Source organism: Oncorhynchus masou, unplaced genomic scaffold (assembly GCF_036934945.1).
Source record: "Oncorhynchus masou masou isolate Uvic2021 unplaced genomic scaffold, UVic_Omas_1.1 unplaced_scaffold_1350, whole genome shotgun sequence".
Lineage (NCBI taxonomy): Eukaryota > Metazoa > Chordata > Actinopteri > Salmoniformes > Salmonidae > Oncorhynchus > Oncorhynchus masou.
Window position 1 is genome coordinate 50,586 of NW_027003391.1, and position 23,209 is coordinate 73,794.

The window sequence follows — 23,209 nt, forward strand, 5'->3', positions numbered from 1 at the left end:
GGCCAACGTGTATTTGGGGAGTTTCTCCCATTGTTCTCTTTTGCTTCACTGCTATTTTCAGGTCTCCAGAGATTTTAGAACGGGGTTCAAGTCCGGGCTCTGGCCGGGCCACTCAAGGACATTCAGAGACTTGTCCCGAAGCCACTCCTGCGTTGTCTTGGCTGTGTGCTTATGGTCGTTGTGCTGTTGGAAAAATGTACCTTCACCCCAGTCTGAGGTCCTGAGCACTCTGGAGCAGGTTTTCATCAAGGATCTCTCTGTACTTGGCTCCGTTTATCTTTCCCTCAATCCTGACTAGTCTCCCAGTCCCTGCCGCTGAAAAACAACCCCATAGCATGATGCTGCCATCACCATGCTTCATCGTTGTGATGGTGTCAGGTTTCCTCCAGGCGTGACACTTGGCAATCAGGCTAAAGAGTTCAATCTTGGTTTCATCAGAACAGAGAATCTTGTTTCTCATGGTCTGCGTCCTTTAGGTGCCTTTTGGCAAACTCCAAGCGGGCTGTCATCTGTCTTTTACTGAGAAGTGGCTTCCGTCTGGCCACTCTTCCATAAAGGCCCAACTGGTGGACTCCTGCAGAGATGGTTGTCCTTCTGAAAGGTTCTCCCATCTCCACAGAGAAACTTTGGGGCACTGTCAGAGTGACCATCGGGTTCTTGGTCACCTCCCTGACCAAGGCCCTTCTCCTCCGATTGGTCAGTTTGGCCGGGTGGCCAGCTCGAGGAAGAGTCTTGGTGGTTTCAAACTTGTTCCATTGAAGAATGACAGAGGCCACTGTGGTCTTGGATACCTTCAATACTGCCGAAACGTTTTGGTTCCCTTCCCCAGATCTGTGCTTTGACACAATCCCTTTGACCTCATGGCTTGTGTTTTGCACCGTCAACTCTAAGACCTTTATATAGACAATCAAGTTGTAGAAACATCTCCAGGATGATCAATGGAAACAGGATGCATTTAAACTCAATTTTGAGTCTCATAGCAAAGGGGTCTGAATACTTACAGTACCAGTCAAAAGTTTGGACACACCTACTTGTTGCAGGGTTTTTGTTTATTTTCTTTTACTATTTTCTACATTGTAGAATATTAGTGAAGACATCAAAACTATGAAATAACACATATGGAATCATGTAGTAACCAAAAAACTAAACGAATCAAAATATATTTTATATTTCAGATTCTTCAAAGTAGCCACCCTTTGCCTTGATGACAGCTTTGCACACTCTTGGTATTGTTGGTAGAGAGGTAGTTCTATAGTTGTATCTAGCCAGACTAGAAGGGTTCATGTAGATTGTTGGTAGAGAGGTCGTTCTGAAGTTGTATCTAGCCAGACTAGAAGGGTTCATGTAGACTGTTGGTAGAGAGGTAGTTGTATCTAGCCAGACTAGAAGGGTTCATGTAGATTGTTGGTAGAGAGGTAGTTCTGTAGTTGTATCTAGCCAGACTAGAAGGGTTCATGCAGATTGTTGGTAGAGAGGTAGTTCTTTGCATTTCGACTTTGAAATATATATTATATAACTGAATACAGTGAAATTCAAATGCCTCTTCGATTCTCTATTAGGTGTAGTCTAATCTAGTCTATCCAAATATACATGTGTACAGAAAACCAGCGTGACATGTAATCTAGTAGACGGGACAATTCTTCAATAACCGCAGCTAGTCAACCACCTCGATAGCATGCAACTGACATCATATTGCCAAGACTGGCGTTGTGTGCGCCAAGCTCTACCAACTGATCTACAGGAAACTATTCTCACCTCATGTATATCCTCGTGTATTCATATGTAGCTACAGGTCTGCATTAAACTATTCTAACAGTATATATTCCTAATGTAATATTCACATGTAGCTATAGGTCCGCATTCACAATGTACATATTCACATGTAGCTATAGGTCTGCATTAAACTATTCTAACAGTATATATTCATAATGTACATATTCACATGTAGCTACAGGTCTGCATAGACGAAAGTATTGGCTGCAAGAAGTCAGACACAACATATTTCCTCATCTTTAAATGAACAAACAATGGAGTGAATATTTTTTCTAAACTGCGTTACCCATTCCAGTCAGCTGACGGCGATATGCGACCTTCATGTGATGACGTCATATCTAGTGGACCACACGACACCGGAAGCTGTTTCAACAACACGGATACTGACTCATTCAACCACCTCTTTAGCCTGGTAGCCAACATACAACCGAAAACATTAAAGCGCTTTAGACCATTTTTGTGTATATTGATCTCGGTGTTTTTAACACAATTCTCTTTACGTATCTACTATTTAACTTAAAGTAATTTGCCTGTTAAATGTACAAATGTGTTGATTATACCGAGTCTAGCACTAAGCTTATCGTTAATGCTAGCTAGCCCGACAATGAACTCACTGAACGACTATCCTCTTGTTAAAGAAGAGGCGGTCTGCTGGACGGAGAAAGAAGCTCAGGGGCTGAACATTGTCCTGAAAGAAGAGAAGGGGGATATTACAGTGAAAGAAGAGAAAGAACATTTTAGAGTGAAGGAGGAAGAGGAGACTGAAGATCTGATTAACACCAGTGAGTACTGTCTTAAAAACATGGCCAGAAACTTTGTCGTTGTTGTTTTAAAGCCAAAGGGACATTGCACTGAAATGTGCACCTCACCAGAACCCCAAATATAAGCTTGTAAAGCTCCGTTGTGTGTAAACAATGAAAATGTAAACAAACACCTTATTTGACTCAAAACGGTTTTAAAACAATAATTTTGATCTCATGGTGGGTCCTTGCATTCACAGCTCTGTCTATGAATTAGAGATGTTCCATTTGTTCAAACCCTCAGCTACTCTCCCTATCTGTTTATTAGGACAGTGGAGATATAAAACGTTTAAGTACCAATAAGGAGTATGGTATTTATGGCTCTACCTTTCTCACACTTTATTATTCATGATCCATTCATGATTACCCCCCCCAAAAAAGTTATTTAACCAGGCAAGTCAGTAAAGAACAGATTATTTACGATGAACAGTGGGTTGTACAAGGGCAGAATGGCAGAACGACAGATTTTTACCTTGTCAGCTCGGGATTCGACCCAGCAACATTTTGGTTACTGGCCCAACTCTCTAACCACTAGGCTACCTACCGAACCCATCATGTTAGCATCCACATTAATATACAAGTGTTTAGAAACATGTTCTATTCTTGTGTGACTCGTATGATACAATACATTATTTACCGTTGTTAGGTTCTAATTCTCAGAGTTAAAACTCAACGGAAAAAACGGAACCCGTTTATTCTTCCCAGAGGATCCAGCTCGATGAGACCAACAAAAAAAACTGCACATCTGTACAAACATTGTATCTTTACTGCACTTTACTGCACTATACGTCACTTTACTGCACTATACTTCACTTTACTGCACTTTACTGCACTATACGTCACTTTACTTCACTTTACTGCACTATACTTCACTTTACTGCACTTTACTGCACTATACTTCACTTTACTGCACTTTACTTCACTTTACTGCACTTTACTTCACTTTACTTTACTGCACTTTACTTCACTTTACTGGACACTAAATAATGCGGGCCATACACTTTTCTTCCTCCCTTAACATGGCCTGACCTCGAACCCCCCTTCATCACTAATCCATGTCTCACTCCCCTTATCAATGTCTGCCACATGTGATCTCTTCCCTGCACTCAGTCTTCCAATAGGATCCCTGATATAATGTAAACATTATACATCACCATCTCTCCCCTTATCAATGTGATCGCCTCCCTGCTCTCAGTCTTCCAATAGGATCCCTGATATAATGTAAACATTATACATCACCCTCTCACCATTCATTTCTATTGGGTACAACATCATCTGAAACACAACCAAAACAAACTGCAAATGTATCCAACAAGTTTGCTGAGTCACAAGCTTGATGTAGTCATTGTGTTCTAGGAATATGGGATCAAATTCTTTAATACACATATAAGTGAATTTGTCCAAATACTTCTGAGGCATTCAAATGTAGGGACTAGATATTTTATTTCTAAATGGTAAAACTGATATGTATGAATATACCCTCAACTAAAAGGTGACGTTCTGTTCCTTTGTCTCATATGAAACATTTGATCTCCAATCTAAAATAGTGGAGTATAGATTCACATTAAACTGTTATCTTCCCTGTCTAGATAAATACGTAGGGGAGTATAGAGCCACATTAAACTGTTATCTTCCCTGTCTAGATAAATACGTAGGGGATCACAGAGCCACATTAAACTGTTATCTTCCCTGTCTAGATAAATACGTAGGGTATAAATAGTTTAAGCAATAAAGCCCGTATACCACAGGAATGACAACCTGATCGATAATACCACAGGTATGACAACCTGATCAATAATACCACAGGAATGACAACCTGATCAATAATACCACAGGTATGACAACCTGATCAATAATACCACAGGTATGACAACCTGATCAATAATACCACAGGTATGACAACCTGATCAATAATACCACAGGTATGACAACCTGATCAATAATACCACAGGAATGACAACCTGATCAATAATACCACAGGTATGACAACCTGATCAATAATACCACAGGTATGACAACCTGATCAATAATACCACAGGTATGACAACCTGATCAATAATACCACAGGAATGTCAACCTGATCAATAAAACCACAGGAATGTCAACCTGATCAATAATACCACAGGAATGACAACCTGATCAATAAAACCACAGGAATGACAACCTGATCAATAATACCACAGGAATGACAACCTGATCAATAATACCACAGGAATGACAACCTGATCAATAATACCACAGGAATGACAACCTGATCAATAATACCACAGGAATGACAACCTGATCTACATGAATGGAGCTTAGATAGCCGTTAGATGCAGTTTCCAGTATACAGTATCAGTCCACACCACCACCCCAACAACCAGGAATGGTTTTAACTAATCCAGACCCCAACAACCAGGAATGGTTTTAACTAATCCAGACCCCACCAACCAGGAATGGTTTTAACTAATCCAGACCCCACCAACCAGGAATGGTCTTAACTAATCCAGACCCCACCAACCAGGAATGGTTTTAACTAATCCAGACCCCAACAACCAGGAATGGTTTTAACTAATCCAGACCCCAACAACCAGGAATGGTTTTAACTAATCCAGACCCCACCAACCAGGAATGGTTTTAACTAATCCAGACCCCACCAACCAGGAATGGTTTTAACTAATCCAGACCCCACCAACCAGGAATGGTCTTAACTAATCCAGACCCCACCAACCAGGAATGGTCTTAACTAATCCAGACCCCACCAACCAGGAATGGTTTTAACTAATCCAGACCCCACCAACCAGGAATGGTTTTAACTAATCCAGACCCCACCAACCAGGAATGGTTTTAACTAATCCAGACCCCACCAACCAGGAATGGTCTTAACTAATCCAGACCCCACCAACCAGGAATGGTTTTAACTAATCCAGACCCCAACAACCAGGAATGGTTTTAACTAATCCAGACCCCAACAACCAGGAATGGTTTTAACTAATCCAGACCCCACCAACCAGGAATGGTTTTAACTAATCCAGACCCCACCAACCAGGAATGGTTTTAACTAATCCAGACCCCAACAACCAGGAATGGTCTTAACTAATCCAGACCCCACCAACCAGGAATGGTTTTAACTAATCCAGACCCCACCAACCAGGAATGGTTTTAACTAATCCAGACCCCACCAACCAGGAATGGTTTTAACTAATCCAGACCCCAACAACCAGGAATGGTCTTAACTAATCCAGACCCCACCAACCAGGAATGGTTTTAACTAATCCAGACCCCACCAACCAGGAATGGTTTTAACTAATCCAGACCCCACCAACCAGGAATGGTTTTAACTAATCCAGACCCCACCAACCAGGAATGGTTTTAACTAATCCAGACCCCACCAACCAGGAATGGTTTTAACTAATCCAGACCCCACCAACCAGGAATGGTTTTAACTAATCCAGACCCCACCAACCAGGAATGGTCTTAACTAATCCAGACCCCACCAACCAGGAATGGTCTTAACTAATCCAGACCCCACCAACCAGGAATGGTTTTAACTAATCCAGACCCCACCAACCAGGAATGGTCTTAACTAATCCAGACCCCACCAACCAGGAATGGTCTTAACTAATCCAGACCCCACCAACCAGGAATGGTCTTAACTAATCCAGACCCCACCAACCAGGAATGGTCTTAACTAATCCAGACCCCACCAACCAGGAATGGTCTTAACTAATCCAGACCCCAACAACCAGGAATGGTTTTAACTAATCCAGACCCCAACAACCAGGAATGGTTTTAACTAATCCAGACCCCACCAACCAGGAATGGTTTTAACTAATCCAGACCCCACCAACCAGGAATGGTTTTAACTAATCCAGACCCCAACAACCAGGAATGGTTTTAACTAATCCAGACCCCACCAACCAGGAATGGTTTTAACTAATCCAGACCCCACCAACCAGGAATGGTTTTAACTAATCCAGACCCCCCAACCAGGAATGGTTTTAACTAATCCAGACCCCACCAACCAGGAATGGTTTTAACTAATCCAGACCCCAACAACCAGGAATGGTTTTAACTAATCCAGACCCCACCAACCAGGAATGGTCTTAACTAATCCAGACCCCAACAACCAGGAATGGTTTTAACTAATCCAGACCCCACCAACCAGGAATGGTTTTAACTAATCCAGACCCCACCAACCAGGAATGGTTTTAACTAATCCAGACCCCACCAACCAGGAATGGTTTTAACTAATCCAGACCCCACCAACCAGGAATGGTCTTAACTAATCCAGACCCCACCAACCAGGAATGGTTTTAACTAATCCAGACCCCACCAACCAGGAATGGTCTTAACTAATCCAGACCCCACCAACCAGGAATGGTCTTAACTAATCCAGACCCCACCAACCAGGAATGGTTTTAACTAATCCAGACCCCACCAACCAGGAATGGTTTTAACTAATCCAGACCCCAACAACCAGGAATGGTTTTAACTAATCCAGACCCCAACAACCAGGAATGGTTTTAACTAATCCAGACCCCACCAACCAGGAATGGTTTTAACTAATCCAGACCCCACCAACCAGGAATGGTCTTAACTAATCCAGACCCCAACAACCAGGAATGGTTTTAACTAATCCAGACCCCACCAACCAGGAATGGTCTTAACTAATCCAGACCCCAACAACCAGGAATGGTCTTAACTAATCCAGACCCCAACAACCAGGAATGGTTTTAACTAATCCAGACCCCACCAACCAGGAATGGTTTTAACTAATCCAGACCCCACCAACCAGGAATGGTCTTAACTAATCCAGACCCCAACAACCAGGAATGGTTTTAACTAATCCAGACCCCACCAACCAGGAATGGTTTTAACTAATCCAGACCCCACCAACCAGGAATGGTCTTAACTAATCCAGACCCCACCAACCAGGAATGGTTTTAACTAATCCAGACCCCACCAACCAGGAATGGTCTTAACTAATCCAGACCCCACCAACCAGGAATGGTTTTAACTAATCCAGACCCCACCAACCAGGAATGGTCTTAACTAATCCAGACCCCACCAACCAGGAATGGTCTTAACTAATCCAGACCCCACCAACCAGGAATGGTCTTAACTAATCCAGACCCCACCAACCAGGAATGGTCTTAACTAATCCAGACCCCACCAACCAGGAATGGTCTTAACTAATCCAGACCCCAACAACCAGGAATGGTTTTAACTAATCCAGACCCCAACAACCAGGAATGGTTTTAACTAATCCAGACCCCAACAACCAGGAATGGTTTTAACTAATCCAGACCCCACCAACCAGGAATGGTTTTAACTAATCCAGACCCCAACAACCAGGAATGGTTTTAACTAATCCAGACCCCAACAACCAGGAATGGTTTTAACTAATCCAGACCCCACCAACCAGGAATGGTTTTAACTAATCCAGACCCCCCAACCAGGAATGGTTTTAACTAATCCAGACCCCACCAACCAGGAATGGTTTTAACTAATCCAGACCCCAACAACCAGGAATGGTTTTAACTAATCCAGACCCCACCAACCAGGAATGGTCTTAACTAATCCAGACCCCAACAACCAGGAATGGTTTTAACTAATCCAGACCCCACCAACCAGGAATGGTTTTAACTAATCCAGACCCCACCAACCAGGAATGGTTTTAACTAATCCAGACCCCACCAACCAGGAATGGTTTTAACTAATCCAGACCCCACCAACCAGGAATGGTCTTAACTAATCCAGACCCCACCAACCAGGAATGGTTTTAACTAATCCAGACCCCACCAACCAGGAATGGTCTTAACTAATCCAGACCCCACCAACCAGGAATGGTCTTAACTAATCCAGACCCCACCAACCAGGAATGGTTTTAACTAATCCAGACCCCACCAACCAGGAATGGTTTTAACTAATCCAGACCCCAACAACCAGGAATGGTTTTAACTAATCCAGACCCCAACAACCAGGAATGGTTTTAACTAATCCAGACCCCACCAACCAGGAATGGTTTTAACTAATCCAGACCCCACCAACCAGGAATGGTCTTAACTAATCCAGACCCCAACAACCAGGAATGGTTTTAACTAATCCAGACCCCACCAACCAGGAATGGTCTTAACTAATCCAGACCCCAACAACCAGGAATGGTTTTAACTAATCCAGACCCCACCAACCAGGAATGGTCTTAACTAATCCAGACCCCACCAACCAGGAATGGTTTTAACTAATCCAGACCCCACCAACCAGGAATGGTCTTAACTAATCCAGACCCCACCAACCAGGAATGGTCTTAACTAATCCAGACCCCACCAACCAGGAATGGTTTTAACTAATCCAGACCCCACCAACCAGGAATGGTTTTAACTAATCCAGACCCCAACAACCAGGAATGGTTTTAACTAATCCAGACCCCAACAACCAGGAATGGTTTTAACTAATCCAGACCCCACCAACCAGGAATGGTTTTAACTAATCCAGACCCCACCAACCAGGAATGGTCTTAACTAATCCAGACCCCAACAACCAGGAATGGTTTTAACTAATCCAGACCCCACCAACCAGGAATGGTCTTAACTAATCCAGACCCCAACAACCAGGAATGGTCTTAACTAATCCAGACCCCAACAACCAGGAATGGTTTTAACTAATCCAGACCCCACCAACCAGGAATGGTTTTAACTAATCCAGACCCCACCAACCAGGAATGGTCTTAACTAATCCAGACCCCAACAACCAGGAATGGTTTTAACTAATCCAGACCCCACCAACCAGGAATGGTTTTAACTAATCCAGACCCACCAACCAGGAATGGTCTTAACTAATCCAGACCCCACCAACCAGGAATGGTTTTAACTAATCCAGACCCCACCAACCAGGAATGGTTTTAACTAATCCAGACCCCACCAACCAGGAATGGTTTTAACTAATCCAGACCCCACCAACCAGGAATGGTTTTAACTAATCCAGACCCCACCAACCAGGAATGGTCTTAACTAATCCAGACCCCAACAACCAGGAATGGTTTTAACTAATCCAGACCCCACCAACCAGGAATGGTCTTAACTAATCCAGACCCCAACAACCAGGAATGGTTTTAACTAATCCAGACCCCACCAACCAGGAATGGTCTTAACTAATCCAGACCCCAACAACCAGGAATGGTCTTAACTAATCCAGACCCCAACAACCAGGAATGGTTTTAACTAATCCAGACCCCACCAACCAGGAATGGTCTTAACTAATCCAGACCCCAACAACCAGGAATGGTTTTAACTAATCCAGACCCCACCAACCAGGAATGGTCTTAACTAATCCAGACCCCAACAACCAGGAATGGTCTTAACTAATCCAGACCCCAACAACCAGGAATGGTCTTAACTAATCCAGACCCCAACAACCAGGAATGGTCTTAACTAATCCAGACCCCAACAACCAGGAATGGTTTTAACTAATCCAGACCCCAACAACCAGGAATGGTCTTAACTAATCCAGACCCCAACAACCAGGAATGGTCTTAACTAATCCAGACCCCAACAACCAGGAATGGTCTTAACTAATCCAGACCCCACCAACCAGGAATGGTCTTAACTAATCCAGACCCCACCAACCAGGAATGGTTTTAACTAATCCAGACCCCAACAACCAGGAATGGTTTTAACTAATCCAGACCCCACCAACCAGGAATGGTCTTAACTAATCCAGACCCCAACAACCAGGAATGGTTTTAACTAATCCAGACCCCACCAACCAGGAATGGTCTTAACTAATCCAGACCCCAACAACCAGGAATGGTCTTAACTAATCCAGACCCCAACAACCAGGAATGGTTTTAACTAATCCAGACCCCACCAACCAGGAATGGTTTTAACTAATCCAGACCCCACCAACCAGGAATGGTCTTAACTAATCCAGACCCCAACAACCAGGAATGGTTTTAACTAATCCAGACCCCACCAACCAGGAATGGTTTTAACTAATCCAGACCCCACCAACCAGGAATGGTCTTAACTAATCCAGACCCCACCAACCAGGAATGGTTTTAACTAATCCAGACCCCACCAACCAGGAATGGTCTTAACTAATCCAGACCCCACCAACCAGGAATGGTTTTAACTAATCCAGACCCCACCAACCAGGAATGGTCTTAACTAATCCAGACCCCACCAACCAGGAATGGTCTTAACTAATCCAGACCCCACCAACCAGGAATGGTCTTAACTAATCCAGACCCCACCAACCAGGAATGGTCTTAACTAATCCAGACCCCACCAACCAGGAATGGTCTTAACTAATCCAGACCCCAACAACCAGGAATGGTTTTAACTAATCCAGACCCCAACAACCAGGAATGGTTTTAACTAATCCAGACCCCACCAACCAGGAATGGTTTTAACTAATCCAGACCCCACCAACCAGGAATGGTTTTAACTAATCCAGACCCCAACAACCAGGAATGGTTTTAACTAATCCAGACCCCACCAACCAGGAATGGTTTTAACTAATCCAGACCCCACCAACCAGGAATGGTTTTAACTAATCCAGACCCCCCAACCAGGAATGGTTTTAACTAATCCAGACCCCACCAACCAGGAATGGTTTTAACTAATCCAGACCCCAACAACCAGGAATGGTTTTAACTAATCCAGACCCCACCAACCAGGAATGGTCTTAACTAATCCAGACCCCAACAACCAGGAATGGTTTTAACTAATCCAGACCCCACCAACCAGGAATGGTTTTAACTAATCCAGACCCCACCAACCAGGAATGGTTTTAACTAATCCAGACCCCACCAACCAGGAATGGTTTTAACTAATCCAGACCCCACCAACCAGGAATGGTCTTAACTAATCCAGACCCCACCAACCAGGAATGGTTTTAACTAATCCAGACCCCACCAACCAGGAATGGTCTTAACTAATCCAGACCCCACCAACCAGGAATGGTCTTAACTAATCCAGACCCCACCAACCAGGAATGGTTTTAACTAATCCAGACCCCACCAACCAGGAATGGTTTTAACTAATCCAGACCCCAACAACCAGGAATGGTTTTAACTAATCCAGACCCCAACAACCAGGAATGGTTTTAACTAATCCAGACCCCACCAACCAGGAATGGTTTTAACTAATCCAGACCCCACCAACCAGGAATGGTCTTAACTAATCCAGACCCCAACAACCAGGAATGGTTTTAACTAATCCAGACCCCACCAACCAGGAATGGTCTTAACTAATCCAGACCCCACCAACCAGGAATGGTTTTAACTAATCCAGACCCCACCAACCAGGAATGGTTTTAACTAATCCAGACCCCAACAACCAGGAATGGTTTTAACTAATCCAGACCCCAACAACCAGGAATGGTTTTAACTAATCCAGACCCCACCAACCAGGAATGGTTTTAACTAATCCAGACCCCACCAACCAGGAATGGTCTTAACTAATCCAGACCCCAACAACCAGGAATGGTTTTAACTAATCCAGACCCCACCAACCAGGAATGGTCTTAACTAATCCAGACCCCAACAACCAGGAATGGTTTTAACTAATCCAGACCCCACCAACCAGGAATGGTCTTAACTAATCCAGACCCCACCAACCAGGAATGGTTTTAACTAATCCAGACCCCACCAACCAGGAATGGTCTTAACTAATCCAGACCCCACCAACCAGGAATGGTCTTAACTAATCCAGACCCCACCAACCAGGAATGGTTTTAACTAATCCAGACCCCACCAACCAGGAATGGTTTTAACTAATCCAGACCCCAACAACCAGGAATGGTTTTAACTAATCCAGACCCCAACAACCAGGAATGGTTTTAACTAATCCAGACCCCACCAACCAGGAATGGTTTTAACTAATCCAGACCCCACCAACCAGGAATGGTCTTAACTAATCCAGACCCCAACAACCAGGAATGGTTTTAACTAATCCAGACCCCACCAACCAGGAATGGTCTTAACTAATCCAGACCCCAACAACCAGGAATGGTCTTAACTAATCCAGACCCCAACAACCAGGAATGGTTTTAACTAATCCAGACCCCACCAACCAGGAATGGTTTTAACTAATCCAGACCCCACCAACCAGGAATGGTCTTAACTAATCCAGACCCCAACAACCAGGAATGGTTTTAACTAATCCAGACCCCACCAACCAGGAATGGTTTTAACTAATCCAGACCCACCAACCAGGAATGGTCTTAACTAATCCAGACCCCACCAACCAGGAATGGTTTTAACTAATCCAGACCCCACCAACCAGGAATGGTTTTAACTAATCCAGACCCCACCAACCAGGAATGGTTTTAACTAATCCAGACCCCACCAACCAGGAATGGTTTTAACTAATCCAGACCCCACCAACCAGGAATGGTCTTAACTAATCCAGACCCCAACAACCAGGAATGGTTTTAACTAATCCAGACCCCACCAACCAGGAATGGTCTTAACTAATCCAGACCCCAACAACCAGGAATGGTTTTAACTAATCCAGACCCCACCAACCAGGAATGGTCTTAACTAATCCAGACCCCAACAACCAGGAATGGTCTTAACTAATCCAGACCCCAACAACCAGGAATGGTTTTAACTAATCCAGACCCCACCAACCAGGAATGGTCTTAACTAATCCAGACCCCAACAACCAGGAATGGTTTTAACTAATCCAGACCCCACCAACCAGGAATGGTCTTAACTAATCCAGACCCCAACAACCAGGAATGGTCTTAACTAATCCAGACCCCAACAACCAGGAATGGTCTTAACTAATCCAGACCCCAACAACCAGGAATGGTCTTAACTAATCCAGACCCCAACAACCAGGAATGGTTTTAACTAATCCAGACCCCAACAACCAGGAATGGTCTTAACTAATCCAGACCCCAACAACCAGGAATGGTCTTAACTAATCCAGACCCCAACAACCAGGAATGGTCTTAACTAATCCAGACCCCACCAACCAGGAATGGTCTTAACTAATCCAGACCCCACCAACCAGGAATGGTTTTAACTAATCCAGACCCCAACAACCAGGAATGGTTTTAACTAATCCAGACCCCACCAACCAGGAATGGTCTTAACTAATCCAGACCCCAACAACCAGGAATGGTTTTAACTAATCCAGACCCCACCAACCAGGAATGGTCTTAACTAATCCAGACCCCAACAACCAGGAATGGTCTTAACTAATCCAGACCCCAACAACCAGGAATGGTTTTAACTAATCCAGACCCCACCAACCAGGAATGGTTTTAACTAATCCAGACCCCACCAACCAGGAATGGTCTTAACTAATCCAGACCCCAACAACCAGGAATGGTTTTAACTAATCCAGACCCCACCAACCAGGAATGGTTTTAACTAATCCAGACCCCACCAACCAGGAATGGTCTTAACTAATCCAGACCCCACCAACCAGGAATGGTTTTAACTAATCCAGACCCCACCAACCAGGAATGGTCTTAACTAATCCAGACCCCACCAACCAGGAATGGTTTTAACTAATCCAGACCCCACCAACCAGGAATGGTCTTAACTAATCCAGACCCCACCAACCAGGAATGGTCTTAACTAATCCAGACCCCACCAACCAGGAATGGTCTTAACTAATCCAGACCCCACCAACCAGGAATGGTCTTAACTAATCCAGACCCCACCAACCAGGAATGGTCTTAACTAATCCAGACCCCAACAACCAGGAATGGTTTTAACTAATCCAGACCCCAACAACCAGGAATGGTTTTAACTAATCCAGACCCCACCAACCAGGAATGGTTTTAACTAATCCAGACCCCACCAACCAGGAATGGTTTTAACTAATCCAGACCCCAACAACCAGGAATGGTTTTAACTAATCCAGACCCCACCAACCAGGAATGGTTTTAACTAATCCAGACCCCACCAACCAGGAATGGTTTTAACTAATCCAGACCCCCCAACCAGGAATGGTTTTAACTAATCCAGACCCCACCAACCAGGAATGGTTTTAACTAATCCAGACCCCAACAACCAGGAATGGTTTTAACTAATCCAGACCCCACCAACCAGGAATGGTCTTAACTAATCCAGACCCCAACAACCAGGAATGGTTTTAACTAATCCAGACCCCACCAACCAGGAATGGTTTTAACTAATCCAGACCCCACCAACCAGGAATGGTTTTAACTAATCCAGACCCCACCAACCAGGAATGGTTTTAACTAATCCAGACCCCACCAACCAGGAATGGTCTTAACTAATCCAGACCCCACCAACCAGGAATGGTTTTAACTAATCCAGACCCCACCAACCAGGAATGGTCTTAACTAATCCAGACCCCACCAACCAGGAATGGTCTTAACTAATCCAGACCCCACCAACCAGGAATGGTTTTAACTAATCCAGACCCCACCAACCAGGAATGGTTTTAACTAATCCAGACCCCAACAACCAGGAATGGTTTTAACTAATCCAGACCCCAACAACCAGGAATGGTTTTAACTAATCCAGACCCCACCAACCAGGAATGGTTTTAACTAATCCAGACCCCACCAACCAGGAATGGTCTTAACTAATCCAGACCCCAACAACCAGGAATGGTTTTAACTAATCCAGACCCCACCAACCAGGAATGGTCTTAACTAATCCAGACCCCAACAACCAGGAATGGTCTTAACTAATCCAGACCCCAACAACCAGGAATGGTTTTAACTAATCCAGACCCCACCAACCAGGAATGGTTTTAACTAATCCAGACCCCACCAACCAGGAATGGTCTTAACTAATCCAGACCCCAACAACCAGGAATGGTTTTAACTAATCCAGACCCCACCAACCAGGAATGGTTTTAACTAATCCAGACCCACCAACCAGGAATGGTCTTAACTAATCCAGACCCCACCAACCAGGAATGGTTTTAACTAATCCAGACCCCACCAACCAGGAATGGTTTTAACTAATCCAGACCCCACCAACCAGGAATGGTTTTAACTAATCCAGACCCCACCAACCAGGAATGGTTTTAACTAATCCAGACCCCACCAACCAGGAATGGTCTTAACTAATCCAGACCCCAACAACCAGGAATGGTTTTAACTAATCCAGACCCCACCAACCAGGAATGGTCTTAACTAATCCAGACCCCAACAACCAGGAATGGTTTTAACTAATCCAGACCCCACCAACCAGGAATGGTCTTAACTAATCCAGACCCCAACAACCAGGAATGGTCTTAACTAATCCAGACCCCAACAACCAGGAATGGTCTTAACTAATCCAGACCCCAACAACCAGGAATGGTCTTAACTAATCCAGACCCCAACAACCAGGAATGGTTTTAACTAATCCAGACCCCAACAACCAGGAATGGTCTTAACTAATCCAGACCCCAACAACCAGGAATGGTCTTAACTAATCCAGACCCCAACAACCAGGAATGGTCTTAACTAATCCAGACCCCACCAACCAGGAATGGTCTTAACTAATCCAGACCCCACCAACCAGGAATGGTCTTAACTAATCCAGACCCCACCAACCAGGAATGGTCTTAACTAATCCAGATCACTTCTTTGAAAGGAATAATCCACACGCCAGAGAAGGACTAAATTGCTTTCATGGAGGACTGAATCGGAGGACAATATATTTTAATGGTGAGAAAAAAGCTATTGGTTTTCTACCCAAAGTTGGAAAGAAATTGTTGTGATCCATTTAATAAACACAGCAAAATTTATAAAAAAAACAATAGCAGGAACAGCGGCATCTAGTGGGCAAAACCCAAAGTGGGTAAATGTCAGTCCTGTAGGTGAAATTAAGATTGTAACAATGACACTCCATTATATATATAAATCATTATTTAGACGTATTGAGGGAAAATCAAGGATGAAAAAAATGGCAGAGTAATACATTATTTAAATTCATGAGGTGATTGGGGGACTAAACCTGATAGTATAACAGTAGTAGTGATGGTCTTTATTTAAATTCATGAGGTGATTGGGGGACTAAACCTGATAGTATAACAGTAGTAGTGATGGTCTTTATTTAAATTCATGAGGTGATTGGGGGACTAAACCTGATAGTATAACAGTAGTAGTGATGGTCTTTATTTAAATTCATGAGGTGATTGGGGGACTAAACCTGATAGTATAACAGTAGTAGTGATGGTCTTTATTTAAATTCATGAGGTGATTGGGGGACTAAACCTGATAGTATAACAGTAGTAGTGATGGTCTTTATTTAAATTCATGAGGTGATTGGGGGACTAAACCTGATAGTATAACAATAGTAGTAATTATAATGTATTATATACAACACTTTTCATTACAAAGACAATCTCAGACTGTAAAAACTGCCAAAACTAACAAAACACATGTAGAGATCTGGCAGGTCTTGGTGATGGTCTTCCACAGCTTCAGATGATGTGTGTTGTTCAGTCAGGCAGTTCAGAAAGGCTGGGCAGTAGTTTAAAAGGAGGGGAGCAGCGATGTCACAGAGGGGGCAGCGATGTCACAGAGGGAGCAGCGATGTCACAGAGGGGGCAGCGATGTCACAGAGGGAGCCAGTTTTATCATGTAGAAGTTTTCTTCAGGTCTCTATTAAGTATTTAACTAAATAATCTGTTTGTCTTTGGCAGGAGAGAGACCAGACTCTCACTCTGACAGCGGAAAGAGTCCTTCAGTGGGACCAGACCCAGAGACACCCAAACCAGCGAGACGACACCACTGCTCCCAACGTGAAATGAGATTCTCCCTCTCAGGGGACCTAAAACGGCATGAGAAAAAACACACAGGAGAAAAGCCTTTCCAATGTTCCCAGTGTGGAAAGAGTTTTACCTGTTTAGGGAATCTAAATCGGCATAAGAAGATACACGCAGCGGGAAAGCCTTACCAATGTTCCCAATGTGAAAAGAGTTTTGCCTGGTTAAGGAGCCTGAAGAAGCATAAGAAGATACACGCAGGGGAAAAGCCTTTCCAATACCAAGGGACCAGCCAACCTTTTGATACAGGATGCAGTGGTGAGTATCAGAACTGCCACCAGTGATAAAACAAGTGGTGCTGTATGGTAGATGGCATCCAAATGTTTAAGGGTAGTGACTGCTGCATTCTGGTAAACGATGTCACCATAATCAAGAACGGTCAGGAACAGTTGACTGTACAATCTGATTTCTGCTCTTTAGTTAGAGGCAAGATCTAAAAAAAAATAAAAAAGAAGCCCGGTTTAAATCAGAGCTTTTTAACTATCTCATCCATATGTTAAAAAAAAAACATGAAGTCTTTGTCAATCCAAATGCCCAGATATTTATCGGAACCCGATCGATGGGAAAAACCATCCAGTGAATAAATATATCGTCCATCTGAAACATCCTGAACTACAGAACAACATGTATTTAGTCTTGTCCACATTACAGTACACGTTTTAAACCAACCAGGGCGTTCTGTTAGGTAACAAGGTCAGATAGCAGCTCTAACATAGGCTGGCCAACAGTTGGGTCAATGGCAAGTTGAAGTTGGAAGTTTACATACACCTTCGCCAAGTACATTTAAACTCAGTTTTTCTCAATTATTGACGTTTAATCCTAGTAAAAATTCACTGTTTTAGGTCAGTTAGGATCACCACTTTATTTTTAAGAATGTGAAATGTCAGAATAATAGTAGAGAGAGTGATTTATTTGAGCTTTTATTTCTTTCATCACATTCCCAGTGGGTCAGAAGTTTTACATACACTCAATTAGTATTCGGTAGCATTGCCTTTAAATTGTTTAACTTGGGTCAAACTTTTTGGGTAGCCTTCCACAAGCTTCCCACAATAGGTTGGGTGAATTTTGGCCCATTCCTCCTGACAGAGTTGGTGTAACTGAGTCGGGTTTGTAGGCCTCCTTGCTCGCTCACGCTTTGTCAGTTTTGCCCACACATTTTCTATGGAATTGAGGTCAGGGCTTTGTGATGGCCACTCCAATACCTTGACTTTGTTGTCCTTAAGCCATTTTGCCACAACTTTGGAAGTATGCTTGGGGCAATTGTCCATTTGGAAGACCCATTTGTGACCAAGCTTTAACTTCCTGACTGATATCTTGATATCTTTTTCTTTCCTCATGATGTCATCTATTTTGTGAAGTGCACCAGTCCCTCTTGCCGCAAAGCCCCCCCACAACATGATGCTGCCACCCCCGTGCTTCACGGTTGGGATGGTGTTCTTCGGCTTGCAAGCCTCCCCCTTTTCCTCCAAACATAACGATGGTCATTATGGCCAAACAGTTCTATTATTGTTTCATCAGACCAGAGGACATTTCTCCAAAAGTACGATCTTTGTCCCCATGTGCAGTTGCAAACCGTAGTCTGGCTTTTTTATGGCCGTTTTGGAGCAGTGGCTTCTTCCTTGCTGAGCGGCCTTTCAGGTTATGTCGATATAGGACTCGTTTTATTGTGGATATAGATACTTTTGTACCTGTTTCCTCCAGAATCTTCACAAGGTCCTTTGCTGTTGTTTTGGGATTGATTTGCTCTTTTCGCACCAAAGTATGTTCATCTCTAGGAGACAGAACGCATCTCCTTCCTGAGCGGTATGACGGCTGAGTGCTCCCATGGTGTTTATACTTGCGTACTATTGTTTGTACAGATGAACGTGGTACCGTCAGGCATTTGGAAATTGCTCCCAAGGATGAACCAGACTTGTGGAGGTCCACAATTTTTTTCTGAGACCTTGGCTGATTTCTTTTGATTTTCCCATGATGTCAAGCAAAGAGGCACTGAGTTTGAAGGCAGGCCTTGAAATACATCCACATGTACACCTCCAATTCACTCAAATGATGTCAATTTGCCTATCAGAAGCTTCTAAAGCCATGACATCATTTTCTGGAATATTCCAAGCTGTTTAAAGGCACAGTCAACTTAGTGTATGTAAACTTCTGGCCCACTGGAATTGTGATACAGTGAAATATAAGTGAAATAATCTGTCTGTAAATATTCGTTGGGAAAAAATGACTTGCATCATGCACAAAGTAGATGTCCAAAACGACTTGCCAAAACTATAGTTTGTTAACAAGGAATGTGTGGAGTGGTTGAAAGAAACGAGTTTTAATGACTCCAGTCTAAGTGAATGCAAAACTTCCCCACTTCAACTGTAGGTGTCGTCTGCATACAGATGACTATACAAGTTACAACAGATGGACCAGTGTTATTTACTGTTGTAAAGTATTCAGATCCCTTGGACTTTTTCACACATTTTGTTACGTTTCAGCCCTGTTCTGAACATGGATTAAATTAAATGTTTTTCCTCATCAATCTACACACAATACCCCATAATGACATCACAATACTCCATAATGACATCACAATACCCCATAATGACAAAGAGAAACCCCATGTTATGGTCAACAGTGTTGAAGGCCTTGGAAGGGTCTGGAAATAAGGCAGCACAATGATGTCTGTGATCTAAGCCTGTGCTACCCAACCCTCTTCCTGGAGATCTACTGTCCTGTAGGTTTTCACTCCAACCCTCTTCCTGGAGATCTACTGTCCTGTAGGTTTTCACTCCAACCCTCTTCCTGGAGATCTACTGTCCTGTAGGTTTTCACTCCAACCCTCTTCCTGGAGATCTACTGTCCTGTAGGTTTTCAGTCCAACCCTCTTCCAGGAGATCTACTGTCCTGTAGGTTTTCACTCCAACCCTCTTCCTGGAGATCTACTGTCCTGTAGGTTTTCAGTCCAACCCTCTTCCAGGAGATCTACTGTCCTGTAGGTTTTCAGTCCAACCCTCTTCCTGGAGATCTACTGTCCTGTAGGTTTTCAGTCCAACCCTCTTCCTGGAGATCTACTGTCCTGTAGGTTCAGTCCAACCCTCTTCCTGGAGATCTACTGTGTTGTTAAAGCCACCAAGTCTTTTTAACACCAGAACCACTGGGCCTCAAGGGGACCCCTCCTTGAAGTTAATGGGAAGCCTCTCTGTTAGTGAGCATTTCTCCTTTGCCAAGATAATCCATCCACCTGACAGGTGTGGCATATCAAGAAGCTGATTAAACAGCATGATCAACCCCCCCAGACTGTCAAAACTAACAAAACCCATGTAGAGATCTGGCAGGTCTTGGAGATGGTCTTCCACAGCTTCAGATGATGTGTGTTGTTCAGTCAGGCAGTTCAGAAAGGCTGGGCAGTAGTTTAAAAGGAGGGAGCAGCGATGTCACAGAGGGAGCAGCGATGTCACAGAGGGGGCAGCGATGTCACAGAGGGAGCAGCGATGTCACAGAGGGAGCAGTGATGTCACAGAGGGAGCAGCGATGTCACAGAGGGAGCAGCGATGTCACAGAGGGAGCAGCGATGTCACAGAGGGAGCAGCGATGTCACAGAGGGAGCAGCATCAGTCAGTTACTCAGACCGGAGCTCTTCACCAGGCTCCTACTCGACATGGAGCCAGTTTTATCATGTAGAAGTTTTATTCTGGTCTCTATTAAGTATTTAACTAAATAATCTGTTTGTCTTTGGCAGGTGAGAGACCAGACTCTCACTCTGACAGTGGGAAGAGTCCTTCAGGGGAACCAGGCCCAGTGACACCCAAACCAGCGAGACGACACCACTGCTCCTACTGTGGAAAAAGTTTCACCCGATTACTACACCTGAAATCACATGAGAGAATACATACAGGAGAAAAGCCCAACCACTGTTCCCGGTGTGAAAAGAGTTTTAGGTGGTTAACGACTCTGAAACTCCATGAGAGGACACACACACACGAAAAGCTCTATCACTGCTCCCTGTGTGAAATGAGTTTTACCAAGTTAGAGGCCCTGAATGTGCATGACAGGACACACATAGGAGGGGATAAGCCCTACCGCTGCTCCCTGTGTGGACAGAGATTTAACCGGTTAAGACATCTGAATAGGCATGAAAGAATACATACACAGGAGGAGAAGACATACCACTGCTCTCATTGTGGAAAGACATTTTCCCAGTCAGAGGACCTGAAAACACATGAGAGAATAGAGAGGCTGTGTTCTGACTTGTGTTTTTGACCTGAGAAGTTGTGTGTTTTTTTTGTTTCTGCCAAATGAAATCATTATTGAAATAGACCTACTTTTTTGTCTTAGTTTTCATCTGGAGACTGACATGACTCTCCTGTGAGGATCCAAGGGTTTCTAACATACTCTGTTACACGGAATCATGGCTCTCTCTCTCTCCAGATATACTGTTGCCATGACTCCTGTGAGGATCCGAGGATCAGGTTACAGTGGATCAGCATTCAATAGAGGGAGGGAGGGATATGGGGGTTTTATGACACCTCACCATCGATTGTAAATTGTAGGCAGACTATTCCTTTTGGGGTCTAATTTGGGCGACTGGAATTTCTCTTTGTTACCGAGAGATTCTTAGACGACCCCAAAAACTTCAACATCAAACAATGGACACTGGGACAATATATTCCAACATCCGAATGTTGGGAACGATGAGAGATGGAATATGGAAAATGTAATGTCTATTTTGTGATGTCATTAAAATTGTTATAAATAGGTTTTAATGAAAGCATTAACTTCAAGAGCTTTCGCACTGTGTATATCAGGTTTACATTCTTTACGTTGTGTAGAAAATATCAAGGATAAAGAGAATGTTTTTGTGATGATGGGATTGTGATTTTAGTACTCTAACGAGATAGTAATTCTGATACCTTGCCTCGTAACTAGCCACGCCCCAGGGAGCCCGGAGAACGGGTCAGAATGACGAAAAATGCCTCAGTTTTTCCCCGGTATAAAAATATTGAGTTAAGAATGATCATATCAGACTAGGAGAACCACAAGCTGTAGCTGAGGTCTACGATTAGTCACGACCCCCCCCCCCCCCCCACACACACACACAGCGCAAAACACAACACACGAAGAAGACAACGGAACCTCTTAACAATCAATGCTACGGTTAATTAGCTGTTCTTAATGTCCTCAGGACATCTTTCAGAATGAGTGCAAAGTAATCAGACAACTAAAAAGAAGGACATTGTGACATTTTATGGACAGATCAGAGCCTTACACCTGAGAACGACCAGAGAAGGCCAGCCGAAATAAGGAACCTCCTCATCAAGTGGGAACCCGGCCCATGAAGGGCCCAACAGAGAGAAGGGCCCAACTAAACCCTCCTCATCAAGCGGGAACCCGGCCCACGATGGGCCCAACAGAGGGAAGGCCCAACTGAACCCTCCTAATCAAGCGGGAACCCGGCCCACGAAGTGCCCAACTGAACCCTTCTAATCAAGCGGGAACCCGGCCCACGAAAGGCCCAACTGAACCCTTCTAATCAAGCGGGAACCCGGCCCACGAAGGGACCAACAGAGAGAAGGCCCAACTGAACCCTCCTCATCAAGCGGGAACCCGGCCCACGAAGGGCCCAACAGTGATACCCGACAGAGACCTTCAGCGCGTAAATACATGCGTTACTTCTTACCCAGACGATCGGAAGCTTGGGGCAAGATATTAAGGGCTATACTGTGAGTATAGTTCCCAAATGTATCCAAGTGTTGCGTCTCTTTCTTTCTCTAACTCTCCATCTTGTGTAACAAGTGTCATATTGTGTTAGTCCGCTAGGGACTTGTTGTCGTCGTATTAAGTTTCCAATCAATAACCTATACCGTGTTTGTGTATCCTATGTTATCATTTAGTTTGTTAGTAAATAAATAATCA

General features: G+C 43.9%; 1 protein-coding gene across 1 annotated transcript; it reads left to right on the forward strand.

The window, feature by feature from the left end:
• Positions 1 to 2,171: 2,171 nt before the first annotated feature.
• On the forward strand, positions 2,172 to 23,209 carry LOC135530472 (zinc finger protein 135-like). The gene is made up of 3 exons (XM_064958789.1): positions 2,172 to 2,555; positions 17,189 to 17,569; positions 21,036 to 23,209. Exons 1-3 carry the CDS (start codon positions 2,360 to 2,362, stop codon positions 21,554 to 21,556), a joined length of 1,098 nt encoding a protein of 365 aa, XP_064814861.1. The 5' UTR covers positions 2,172 to 2,359; the 3' UTR covers positions 21,557 to 23,209.

Coding starts and splice junctions, on each gene's coding strand:
- LOC135530472 (XM_064958789.1), top strand. CDS start 2,360: ATGCTAGCTAGCCCGACAATGAACTCACTGAACGACTATCCTCTTGTT. Junction 2,556..17,188: donor TGAAGATCTGATTAACACCA/GTGAGTACTGTC, acceptor TGTCTTTGGCAG/GAGAGAGACCAGACTCTCAC. Junction 17,570..21,035: donor TTTTGATACAGGATGCAGTG/GTGAGTATCAGA, acceptor TGTCTTTGGCAG/GTGAGAGACCAGACTCTCAC.